General features: G+C 35.4%; 1 protein-coding gene across 2 annotated transcripts; it reads right to left on the bottom strand.

Annotated features, from left to right (window-relative positions):
- Positions 1–9,073: 9,073 nt before the first annotated feature.
- On the bottom strand, positions 9,074–11,193 carry LOC143600566 (HMG1/2-like protein). 2 transcript variants are annotated; one of them, XM_077078219.1, is made up of 8 exons: positions 11,141–11,187; positions 10,985–11,040; positions 10,622–10,711; positions 10,455–10,512; positions 10,312–10,356; positions 9,786–9,866; positions 9,631–9,711; positions 9,074–9,515 (listed from the first exon to the last, which is right to left on the bottom strand). In XM_077078219.1, exons 2-8 carry the CDS (start codon positions 11,029–11,031, stop codon positions 9,498–9,500), a joined length of 420 nt encoding a protein of 139 aa, XP_076934334.1. In that variant the 5' UTR covers positions 11,032–11,040; positions 11,141–11,187; the 3' UTR covers positions 9,074–9,497. The 2 variants fall into 2 exon arrangements, with proteins under 2 accessions (XP_076934334.1, XP_076934333.1); XM_077078218.1 differs by having other exon boundaries at positions 9,074–9,711; positions 11,141–11,193.
- Between the last annotated feature and the right edge of the window lie 2,611 nt (positions 11,194–13,804).

Here is a 13,804-nt window from a genome sequence, read left to right as displayed (position 1 = left end):
AAATATGTATTAGGATACATTTTGTAAAAATTGAAGATGCAAGAATTGGTGGATTTGGGCCTTGGACCAAATTTTGGGCTTGTTGGGCCTCACCGGCCCATCATGGGATTCAAGCCCATTAAGCCCATAAATTTCACTCTTGGGCCCAAGAAGACTTTTGGAAGTTTGGAGCCCATTTACAAGCCCAACAAGAACACAAACAACTTGGAAAGGATACTTGAAGCATTTGGATGCAAGGTCAAGTGGGAGTCAACATTCCATCCTTGTGTCATGTTTTGTCCCTTAGGTGAGACTTATGACCTATACTTGTTTCGGCTAACAAGTATGGTCAAACTTAGCGGTTCTCGGTTATGACTATATTTTGCATGTATGCTTGGTTGTTTGTTTTACTTTATGTAATGTGTGGTTGATAGATATTAGGATATCCAAACCGTCACATAGGAACGACAACTAGCATAAAACGGGTTCTAATATATATTTGGTAATATCGCGTCAATTAGTTAATAAAATGGGTTTATTAAAACTAAGCGATTACTCACATATAATAAAATTGGTTTTATTATAACTAGAACCTTGAAAATTGGTTTTCAAAATCGCCATATTACTAAATGCATGTTAGGATATGGCATAATGTTTTTCAAACTAGAATATTGGAAAACTTAAAAATCCCTTTTTCATAATTACCAAGGAAACAAGTCTAACACCATCCTTTTGTAAGACACTTAACGTATTAGGAAACTTTAAATGGGATAAAGGTCACCTAACCATTTTAGAGCAAACTAATATACTTAAGGTAATATTAACATAATTGTGGGATAAAGGTCACCTAACCACTTGTATGTTAATCTTACATGTTTATACAAGTAGGACGACTTGAATTGGAAACCATGTGATAAAGGTCACCTAAGCATGGGGTCCAATGGTGTTGATGGGATAAACATGCCAACACGAAATAAGGATTTCGAATGGTCCCATACCTCTAGAAGTTGCAAAGGGTTGCAATTGTCAAGGTTGACTACCTTGTTAAATCAAATAACGGGATAAAGGTCACCTAACCAAAATTTGATTTATCGTTGGATTCTAGAATTTAATTATTATTTTAAAATTTGGAATAAAAGGGTATTAATAATTAAATTGTTTATAATACTAAAATAAAACTTTGTTAAATTTTGTAGATGGCCGCTAACAATGCAAACACCTCTACCCATAACACCCGTAACCTATCCTTAAGAACCATCCTTGAAAAGGATCGTCTAAACCATAATAACTTTATGGATTGGTATCGCAACTTGAGAATAGTTCTCAAGCAAGAAGAGATATCATATGTCTTAGACGATCCCATTCCCGACGAGCCTAACGTGGAAGATGAGGAGGCTTATTACGATTGGGTTAAGTACACCAAAGATTCGGTGCAAGCCTCTTGCCTCATGTTGGGAACTATGATTCCCGAAATCCAAAAGGATTTCGAGCATCATGGGGCATACGACATGATAACTCAATTGAAGGAAATGTTCCTTCAACAAGCTAGAGCGGAACGTTTCGAAACGGTTCGAGCGTTTCATGCATGTCGTATGGAGGAAACCCAAAGCGTCTCATCTTATGTCCTAAAGATGAAAAGCTACATTGAAAAGCTTCGTAGGTTGAATTGTCCCGTCTCTAATGAGTTGGCTACGGATTTGATCCTCAACTCTTTGACCAAAAGGTTTGAAACCTTTGTCATGAACTATAACATGAACGGGTGGGACAAAAGCATTGGTGAGCTTCACGCAATGCTAAGAACGGCCGAAGCGGGAATGGGTAAAAGGGTTTTACCCGTTCTAACAATCAATGAAGGCAAAAGGGGACATAACTCCAACCCCAAAGCAAGTGTTGCTAAGGGCAAGGGCCACGTCCAAGGAAAGGGAAAGAGGAAAGCCATCACGCCCTACAAACCGAAGGAAAAGAAGCAAAAGGTTGCGACGCAAGATCCATGCTTTGAGTGTGGAGAGATAGGTCATTGGAAAAGAAATTGTCCGACCTATCTCAAAGCGTTAAAAGATAAGAGGGATGCGGAGCAAACCTCAGGTATTATCTTTACTATATATGTTGAACTAAATGTTATTTCTTCAAATACATGGGTACTTGATACCGGATGTGGAACTCACATTTGCAATTTGTTGCAGGGGTTCAAAAGAAGTAAGCAACTCAACAAAGGGGACATTAGTCTCTTTATGGGCAATGGAGCAAGAGTTGAAGTCCAAGCTCAAGGAGACTACATGTTAAAGCTTCCAAGTGGTTTGGAAGTAATTTTGAAAAATGTTTTGTATGCTCCTAAGTTAAGGAGAAACATTATTTCCGTGTCCCTTTTAAAACAATGTGGCTTTGATCTTAAGTTTATTGATTATGATATTCATGTTTTGATGAATGGCATATTTTATTTTAAAGCTATACCCATGAATGGTATATATGAAATAGATCAAAGTGGTATGTCACATAGTAGTTCAATGTATAATGTCAACACCAAGAAACTCAAGAAGGACTTGGGTGATCCCTATCTTTGGCATTGTCGCCTTGGACATATAAGCAAGAATCGCATGCAAACTCTTCGCAAGAGTGGTATTCTAGAAACCAATGAGTTTGATTCATTTGATGTATGTGAATCTTGTTTACAAGGCAAAATGACAAAGCAACCCTTTAATAAAACTTTTGAAAGGTCAAAAGAATTATTGGGTATCATACATTCGGATGTATGTGGTCCTTTTAGACCAATGACTAGGAATGGTGAAAGATACTTCATTACCTTTATTGACGATTATAGTCGATATGGTTATGTGTACTTAATGAAACACAAAGATGAAGCTTTTGAAATGTTCAAAGACTTCAAAGCTGAAGTAGAAAGACAACTCAAAACCACAATCAAAGTACTTCGTAGTGATAGAGGAGGTGAATACCTAAGTAGTGTTTTTCAAGATCATCTTAAGAGTTGTGGAATTATTTCACAACTTACTCCACCTGGAACACCACAACATAATGGTGTGTCTGAAAGGAGAAATCGTACCCTATTAGATATGGTTCGATCGATGATGGCTAGAAGCACTTTACCTCTATCATTTTGGGGCTATGCTTTACTTTCCGCTGTTCGCATATTGAATATGGCTCCAACCAAGAAAGTGGAGAAGACACCTTTTGAAGTATGGCATGGAAAGGCTCCATCGCTATCATTCTTAAAAGTTTGGGGTTGTGAAGCTTATGTAAAGCAATACACCCCAAACAAATTAGAAGTCCGATCCACTAAGTGTATCTTTATAGGTTATCCTAAAGATGATTTAGGATATTACTTTTACGATCCTAGTGAGCAAAATGTTATTATTGCTCGAAAGGGTAAGTTCTTGGAAACTAAGTTCCTTGAGGAAGGAACTAATAGTAGAACAGTGAAATTTGATGAGGATCAAGAATCACAAGATGATACACAATTGGTTGATACTAGCACTCAACAAGAGGTTGTTGAAAGTGATCAAGTGGTTGATCAAAACACACAAAACGTTCGCAGATCTGGTAGAATTAGCAATCCACCTGAAAAATATGGATTTTTTGTAGAAGGTTGCTACGTGGTAGATTCGGATGAACCAACCACATACCGTGATGCAATGTCCAAGAATGATTGTGACAAATGGCTTGAAGCCATGAACGTTGAGATGCAATCCATGTATGACAACCAAGTTTGGGAATTGGTTGAACCACCACTCAACTCCAAAGCTGTTGGAAGTAAGTGGGTTTTCAAAAGAAAAACGGATATGCATGGAAACTTGGATACTTATAAAGCAAGACTTGTAGCTAAAGGTTTCACTCAAACTCAAGGGGTTGATTATGATGAAACTTTTTCGCCTGTGGCAATGCTAAAGTCTATTAGGATATTATTTGCCATAGCCGCACATTATGATTATGAAATTTGGCAAATGGATGTCAAGACCGCTTTCCTAAATGGATATCTTGAGGAAGATGTCTATATGGTTCAGCCTGAGGGTTTTGTCGATCCGAAACATCCTAAAAAGGTATGCAAGTTAAAGAAATCAATCTATGGATTGAAACAAGCATCTAGAACTTGGAATCATCGTTTTGATGAAGAAATCAAAAATTTTGGGTTCATCAAGAACGCTGATGAGGCTTGTGTGTATAAAAAGGCTAGTGGGAGTATAATTACCTTCTTAGTATTGTATGTCGATGACATTCTACTATTTGGAAATGACATTCCAACCATGGAAAGCGTTAAGGCTTGGCTTGGAAGTAGATTTTCCATCAAGGATCTTGGTGAAGCTGCCTATATTTTGGGAATAAAGATCTATAGGGATAGGTCAAGGCGCTTGATAGGTTTGAACCAAAGTACATACATTGATAAAATCTTGAAAAGGTTCAAGATGGAAAACTCCAAGAAAGGTTTTGTACCTATTCAAAGAGGGACCATATTGAGTTCAGCTCAATGTCCAAGCTCAAAGGGTGAGCAAGACATGATGAAACAAATCCCATATGCTTCTGCTATAGGATCCATCATGTATGCGATGATATGTACTAGACCGGATGTGTCATGCGCTTTGAGCATGACAAGCAGATACCAACAGAATCCAGGAGACAGTCATTGGATGGCTGTTAAGAACATATTGAAATACCTTAGGAGGACTAAGGATATGTTTCTGATATATGGATCTGGTGAGGAGGAACTCGCTATAAAAGGTTACACGGATGCGAGCTTCCAAACTGATCGAGATGATTCTCGATCACAGTCTGGGTATGTGTTCACTCTTAATGGAGGAGCTGTCTCTTGGAAGAGCTCAAAACAGGAAGTGGTAGCATTGTCCACTACAGAATCAGAATACATCGCCGCTTCATTAGCAGCTCAGGAAGCTGCATGGTTGAAGAAATTCATTACTGATCTAGGGGTGGTCTCTTCCATTCAAGACCCCCTAGAAATCTTTTGTGACAACGAGGGTGCGATTGCACAAATCAAGGAACCTCGTTCACACCAAAAGACAAGGCACATAGAGCGGAGATTCAACTACATAAGGGATGAAGTTGAAAAGGGAAAGATATGTATTCGCAAAGTTGGAACTGATCAAAATCTTGCGGATCCATTCACGAAGCTCCTAGAAAGACCGAAACATGAGCGTCATGCGAGTGGCTTAGGACTTCGATATTCTAGTAATTGGATTTGATCTATTTTGTATTTACGTTTAAAAGACTTTTGTAATTTAACTTTTATATGATTATGGAATCTTGAGTTAAATTCTAATTTTGCATGTTTAATCCATGAATAAGTTATCTTATTCTAAAAGTCCGTAGTCGATCACATTTGTGGGAACAAATATGAAGCAAGACTATTATGAACTAGGATTGGTGGATATTCATAAGGAATGAATATGGAGCATAGGTTTGCTGCCAAGGTTCATAGATATTTGTGGGATACAAATATTGGACTGACCCGCTCTCAATATTACTACATGGAGTCGATTGACTTGATCATTAGTAATTTTGAGTAAAGGAGAATTTCATATTATCCTTAGACCTGAGATGTATATTGGGTCTTGATTTTCACCAAGTATTACACTTTGACTCTCCCCTTCGCTATTCGTAAAAGATGGTACATAAGGATGAGCTCAGGTGGAGTATAAAGTGATAGTGAGAGGCGTATACAGTCAAGACGGAATTTGTTCCTCTTATGTGTTGAGAGTTTAGATGTCTAAGGCCTGATAAAGTTGAATTGTAAAGAGAATGATCACCTATGTCTCTTAGATTCAACATGACATCTAGTAACAAAGGGATATAATGATAGATTCACCTAAATCATATCAAGTAAGGGACTTGAAGGGATGATGTTATTGAATGGCACTTCGTCAAACACATTAGGGGTGGTGAACTGTTGTTAGGCGGTATTCACCACTTGCATTAATTTTCTATGTATCTCGTGCAAGTGGGAGATTGTTGGAATTACGTATGCCCGAGACACATAATTATACTAATGTGGCTAACTGTGTTTGATCCAAGTCGGGTCATACCCAATAACAAGCTAGACGACACCAAATGTATTCTTTTAATGATTTGATCATTTAAATGAATACCGAACACTACGTGTTTAGAAAATTGGTTTTCTAAACAAACACACTTGAGGATTTAAATAAATTATCTGGATAATTTGTTTATATAAATTAATTATTTAATTGGTTAAATAATTACATAAATGTATGTGCATTTTATAAAAATGAGTTTTATAAAATAAGAGATGGAGATATTTAAATGTTAAAACAAAAAAAAAAAAAAAAAAAAAAAAAAATAACAAAACCGGCCACCCCATGTGGGTGGATGGTTTGTCCATTTATTATTTTGTCCTTTTGTGTTGACATCTCCTTTATACATCTCCAATCACAACACATGCAAAGCATCACTCCTCTCTCCATTTTGAATTCAAGTTTTGAATCAAAAACTCTCTCCTTCCCTCTCCTAAAACTCACGGCCAACCTTGGCATTTTGGGAGAGCTTGGTGAGCTTGTTTTGGTGTTCAAGAATCCTAGCAAATAACTTGGTGTTGTTGCAAAAGGCTTGGGGTATCACTCTCTTGAGGTTTTCTTCTTTGGAGGCTTGCCTTTCATTCATCATCCCCTTCAACAACCTACATCTTCCTATAAGGTATAAGGAGGTACATTTACATTTTGTGAGCATATTGTTCTTGTAATATTGATCCTTGTTCATTGGGTTTTAGTTTTAACATAATGGTATGTTCTTTAACAAGTATTAAGATATAAGCTTCCGTTGCGTTTTCTAGTTAAATATGGTTAACTTGACTTTGATAAACTTGTTTAAAACCCAACAGAAACGTGGATCGACTTACTAGTAGACGATCAACTTTCCTCGGGTATGAGTATGCTATATCACCGATGGTTTTCCGGAGTATGAATTCTTCCACCTACAAAACGAGCAGCACCGTGAACTTACCCCTCAGAAAGGGACAGAGGGGTCCTCTTTGGGGTAACCCTCCGGTGTGAGAATAAGATATTGTAGGAGAAGATGATAAGAATGTAAAAGTGAGTAAGGATTTAGAATGTATTTTCTTGCTTACCTCCCCTTGTGGAGGTGGTGTGGTATTTATAGTGTTAGGGTTTCCAATGATTGGGCTCAGACCCAATTAGGGCCTTTTTGGCCTCCTCCTATTGCTTCGCGCCACGTGTCCTTAGGACACCTGGTGCTTTTTCATTGATTATTCTCTGACCAAGGTATTTCACTTGACCCATGTGCAATCACGTGGTAGCACATGGGTTTTGCTGAGTTGTCCACCCTTCATTGGCAGCTGTCAACATCAGCATATTCTTTATTCCTTAAAGGATACCTTCTGGAAGGTTGTCTGATGAGCACAATCATGGTTGTCCTTATCCTGATTTGGATAAGGACGTGGTTGATTATGTGCATGTATGATATGCGCCTATCCTGGGGATGCGCGAGGTCTTCTCTTTATTCTCACGCGCAGATGTTTCATGCGCAGATGCGATATGCGCAAGCATATGTAATATGCGTGAGCATATGTGATATGCGCCACGTGCAGATGCGCCACGCGCAGATGTGATATGCGTGAGCATATATGATGCGTGAGCATATGTGATATGCGCCACACGCAGATGCGCCACGCGCAGATGTGATATGCGTGAGCATATGTGATACGCGTGAGCATATGTGATGCGTGAGCATATGTGATATGCGTGAGCATATGTGATATGCGCCACGCGCATAGGTTTTGGCTTTGTGTCTTCATGACATCCTGATTTCAAGTCTCTTGTCTATATCTTGTGGGTTGACCCGCCCCGCTCGATGTTAAGGCGGGTGCATACTTCTTCAGTCTAGCCATCGGTCTCTAAGATTAAGATCCAAGGACAAAATGGGCAAGCCATCGGAACTCATTGTTAAACCTTTTTCAAGTCTTGAACATCTATCTCAACTGTACCTATTAAGAAGTTTGCATAAGCCTATTGATTGGTACAAGATGCCGCCTGCACTCAAAGTCCTTACTTTATCGGTCTCGCGGCTAGAAAAGGATCCCATGCCGACACTATCTCAGCTGCCGAGCTTGATCGTTCTAAGGCTTTTAGCTGACTCTTATGTGGGAGAAGACATGTGTTATCCTGAAGACGGGTTCCCTGCGCTTCAAGTTTTGAAGCTTTGGAAGCTGGAAAAGCTAAAAATTTGGACCGCAGATGGTGGAACAATGCATAAACTCCATACCTTAGATATTAGGTGTTGCAGACAACTAGAGGAGATTCCTGTAACCTTGCTGCAGATACAGAGTTTTGAGAATTTGATCTTGACAGATATGCCAAAGCTGTTTGTTTCTGGTACTCGAAAGAAAAAGAAGAAGCACACGAAGATTGTGGAAAATGAAAAGGTTTAGTCTTTGAGAGAGTCGAAACCAGTTCGAGTTGTTCTAATAGCATTGATCCTCAGCGGTATTAAACTGTCTGTATTCATAATATCTCTATTTCGTATGCGTTTATAACTATCTGATGAAGAATTTAGTAAAAGAAGAAAAAGACAGGTATATACACTCATGACGAGGTAAATAACAGAAATGGAGCTGTCTGTTCTTTATATTTTGTAGTAAGTACTATATTTTATGCTTAAATACATATTCAAATAAGTTAATGTAAATGGTGGCCCATGAAAACCTGCCCTTTTAGGCCTGATGACCAAAACGTTTGTAATTTTTCGAAGCAAACTTAGCACGAAATCTACAGACCAGACACACAACGACATTGAGTTAGACAGGTAATCTTAGGCAAACCCATTAGCATAACTACCATAAACTTACTCAATATACACTTAATATCAACTGGACATCAGCAACAAAGGTAAAAAGTTATGAGTGCCATTGGCTAAACTTGTCAATATCGATTATTATCGGCCGATAAACAATACTTTGGATTTTTAAAATTCAATATGCATATAAAAAACTTACTTTTTAACAGAAGAGTATTAGCTACCCGTAACTACAATACAATAACACCAGCATTTTACTTACAAACACCACATCTGTGTAAGCGATGTTTCAAGTTCAAATCTTGTAATCAAAAAAATTAGTAAGAAAAACACTCACAAAACAGCAAGCCCAATCAGGGCTGGCTCAACCTTTGCCAACTGAACCAGATAGAGCTCCGGTTTACGGTCAAACCAGTAAACAGAGCAAAATGAAGCACATCAAAAATTGTACAGCAAACAGAACAAAGCCAAACTCAAGCAAACAGAAAGATGCACCAGCCAAAGATAACTTTTTTTCCAACAGAAAACCCCCAAACAGGGCATGCTTTAGAAGATACAAAAACCTAAGATTAACGTCTTTCCCTAGTGCAGAACCATAAAACCTAACTAATCTACTCACTTGTCTTCTGTAGCCAGAACACGAATCTAAACATAGCCATTACATAACATCTAAATTCAGATTATCAAACAATCAACAGGCAAATCCTTCCTTGTTCATGTTTCACGGTTCAGTCCTCATCTTCCTCCTACAAAATACAAAAGAAACATTATCAAATCATGTGATTTTATAACAATTTGCTTAAAAACATATATTAGTAAAACAAAAATGGGCACTTGGGGTTTGAAGTTTAAACAACATACATCATCACTGCCTTCTTCCTCGTTGTTGACCTCGGACTTTGACTTGTCAGAATCATCATCCTCATCATTACCACCTGCAGCCTATTTCATTGCAACAAACATATAATTAGTAAAGCAATCCCAATGATTAAAGATGTACAATCAACAAAAGTTACCAGCTTTTTGCTGTAGGCTGTCATGTTCTTCTCATACTCGGTCTTCCTTTTCTCGGCTTTGGCCACATAAGGTGCTTTTTCCTATTTTTCGAAGTTGCAACGAATCAATAAGAGAAGCATGTGTGCTATATCATTTCGCTATAAGTTACAATCAGTTCAATTTTAAAGTCAAAACTTTATACTTAAGTCAATCACTTCCGTAGAATATACAACTTGTGAGAAAATCACAAGAATAGCCTCGTTGACTAAATATACTACCAAATTAAATGGTGATATTTTTTATCAAATACATAAAAGTGACTGATACGAAACCGTTTAACAGAAAAAAACCAATCAATACCAGACATGTAGATTATGTGCAAACCTTACCAAATGATGCTTATTGTGACTAGTTTTCTTTGTCATTAAAATATGTGCAGCAGTCAAAATGATTTATATATAAAGAGTTAAAAGCTATTTTGGTTAATTATGCAAATTGTAAAGTTTGCCTCTAAAAACTAATCATGTTGAAGAAAGTGCTACTCACAGCATCTGACATGGACTTCCATTTTGCACCACCAGCTTTCCCAACCTGTTAATCATTCACATGTAAAAATGAAATCAAAAGCTAAACACAAAATACCGAACGATATGATCGTCTAAACCAAAAAATAAAGGATAATCACTCACAACAGCAACAGATTTGTTTTCAGGATTCTCTTCTTTGAACTGCTTCCTAAACTCCTCCCTGTCATAAATCAAACAAAAACAAACATTTTCAAAAACTTAATAATCACCAAAAACAGAACGTAAACGGTGCAATTACATGTTTACTAAAAGTATTATTTATTACGTACATGAACACGAAGAATGCACTAGCAGGTCTCTTAGGCTTGTTAGGATCCTTGGCAGCTTTCCCCTTAGCTGCAGTTTTCTTCACAGCCAACCTAACAAGTACCAAAATCATGATCAAATGAGAGAAACTTAAATGTAAGGATGTGCATGAAACCGAAAAAACCGATCCAAAACCAAAGAAACCAAACCGAAACAAAAACCAATGAATTGAATTTTTTTTATTTTTTTTTATTTTGTAGAAACGGAGCTTATGTTTCGGTTTTGCAAATCTATAAATTTTCATTTTTAATTTTAAATTATAACTAGTAACTTATAATAATTTAATATATAGTTTAGCCCAAATATTTTAAATTATAACTAGTAACTTGACATCGGTTTTCTTGGCAGCACCGGTGGATTTGCCTCCTTTCATAATTAAATACTGCAAAATTAAACAACAAAAAAAACAAATTACGTCAAAATCATGCCAGAAATGGGTTGTTAACACATCAAAATATATATAGATCGGATGTAACACATACCCAGTTAGCAAGAAAGAGATTTTTAGGGTTTGATTTGTTTACCGAGATATGAGGCTTCAGGTCGTTTTATATTGCTTTGATGACAATATTATTTGGGCGGGAAAATATTGTTACAAAAGGGCTTTTTGGAGAGATTGTTCATGAACTTAAGGCCCAGTTTGACTTTTTTTCTTCTGGTTAAATGTAGTTTGAAATCATTCACACGATCACATCTATAACTATCTATATCTCTATATGATGAATATCATTACAAAACACATAAATTATTTGAGAACTTGAGGGAACCCTTGAATACTAACGTTTTTTATAAATTTTTTTGTATGTTAGTGTTACTTGAGTGTGGTTTTATCATTTTTTTATATCTATCTTTTCGATTACAATTTTGAAAGTTAGTTTTTATACATATCCATGTTTTGTTTTACACCTATGTAAATTTGTTAGTACATAAATTTTATACATATGTAAACTTGTGATTAATATATGTATACAAAATTTTTTGTATAAAATATGATAAGACTACTCTTAAACAATATTAATATATAAAAAAAATTAAAAAAAATGTTTGGTTGTTTAGAGTTCCTAAGAGTTCTTAATTTTATTAGAGTTCTTAGATAATACCAACCCTATCTCTAATTTAAATAAAAATAATATATTTTTTTATAAAAAATGTTTATATTCAAATGTAATTTAAGCATTCACATATGTGTCTTTATCTATGTAAGTTATAAAAAAACATGTTTTTATTTAGTATTTGTTCATGGTCAAATGTAATTTAAGCATTCGCATCTCTATCTTTATCCATATAATTTAAACCCAAACATATATATATATATATATATATATATATATATATATATATATATATATATATATATATATATATATATTCTATTAAAATTAAATTTTAAGAATTTTCACCTGGCTTCAAGGGTGGGCGAGTCTCTCCCCCGGCCTAGGCTCTTATCTCCAAGGGCCTAAAATGATTTTATATTTTTTATGTGAAATTTTTAAATATGAAACCTTATAAAAATTATTGGATCATATGAGAAGTTTGAAACTTTATAACGATTGGGGCTAAATAATTTTTTTTATTCAAACTTTAAGTATCAAAATATAATTTTATTAACTTAGTAAGCCCTAAAAGAATAAAGATAAAAATAAAAGAGAAACAAACTAGCAACGAGAGGGAGGGAGTCGAGTAATCACCACATCTATAATCTATCTATCTATATAATTACCTACTATAAAATTCTATGTGTCGCTCTCAGATTGTTCCCCTCATTCTCTAAAGTCATCAGATTGCTTGATTTATAAATGGAGTCTTCTCATGCATTTGACCCGTATTCGCGGGTATGGGTCTTACCTAGCCCGGATAGTCTTTAAATGGGTTATAACATCTCATTTATTTGTAAAACTATTTCATAATCAAACAATAAAAAGGCCCTCAATTTATAGAAAAAAACTAGTTTATATATATATAACAAGTACATGGACTAGATATACAAATGTCATCTTGGATTGATGGTAGGACTCTTGTTTTATATCCCTATGGTCAAAGGTTTAATACCTTCTCACTGCATTTATTTTCTTTTTTTTTCTCTATTGTTTTATTTTCTGCAATGTGGTTTTTTGCAGCCCATTTTTTTGTAGGCGAATAAAATTAATCAAAATCAACCTTTTATGAAATTAAATATTAAATTATTTTGAAAGAACAGGATGTATGCAAGACGATATCTTAATAAAATTAGATTAATTTGAACATATGAAATATGAATTCATTGACTATAATTGTTTTGCACAACTTTCCTTTGTTCTTTATATAGTTGATTTTTATAACTTAATAACATTATTTTAATTCAAAGTTCTACTCAATTCACAACATAATAAAACACACCAATGTAGAATAAAAAATTACGAAATGGCCTCATATTTTTACTTCGCTTTAGGCCACCAAAATGGTTGGGTCGGCCCTGAATCAACAAAGAATAATTTTCACGGGTTATGGGTTTTACCAAACTCTAATAGCCCTCAAATGGGTTATAAGATCTCATTTATTGATAAACACTTTAATCATCAAATCCTAATTTAATTTATCTGTTTTACATGTTCTCCGTTGATGGTCTATCATTTCCATCGTCGATTAACTTACGATACTACCCACCATTGTCAACTACATCAACGCCCTTTTTTTTCATTAGACAAATATTTGTGTTCATATTTGTACATTTAAAAAAATCAACATGCTCGTGTTCGTTTATGTTTGTTCGTTAAAAATCTAAAAAACCTAAACATCTCAACTCATAAAACCCAAACGTTAAAAAATATAATAACAAACTAATATATATGTATTAAATTAAATTAAAATAGAACTACGTTAAAAAATAAAATAAATCATCATAAAATAGCAAAACGATTAAAAAAAACTTTAAATAAACTCCCGTAACACGGGAGGATCAAACTAGTAATATATATAAACGAAAACATAAAAATCATACGTGTCGCGATGTGGTCGCTCCCCCTTTTTTTGAAGTCACTAGATTTGCTTGATTTTTAAATGTAGGCTTCTCATGCGTTTGACCCGAATTCACGGGTATGGGTCTTACCAAACCCAGACAGTCTTTAAACGGGTTATAAAATCTCATTAAATTAAAAACTAATCTCACC

The sequence above is a fragment of the Bidens hawaiensis genome, unplaced genomic scaffold (genome assembly GCF_021521415.1).
Source record: "Bidens hawaiensis isolate Kalapana, Puna unplaced genomic scaffold, B.hawaiensis_p1.1 tig00054304_1, whole genome shotgun sequence".
NCBI classification, from domain to species: Eukaryota; Viridiplantae; Streptophyta; class Magnoliopsida; order Asterales; family Asteraceae; genus Bidens; species Bidens hawaiensis.
The sequence above is the reverse complement of the archived record's forward strand: the minus strand, read 5'-3'. Positions and strand labels throughout refer to the sequence as shown.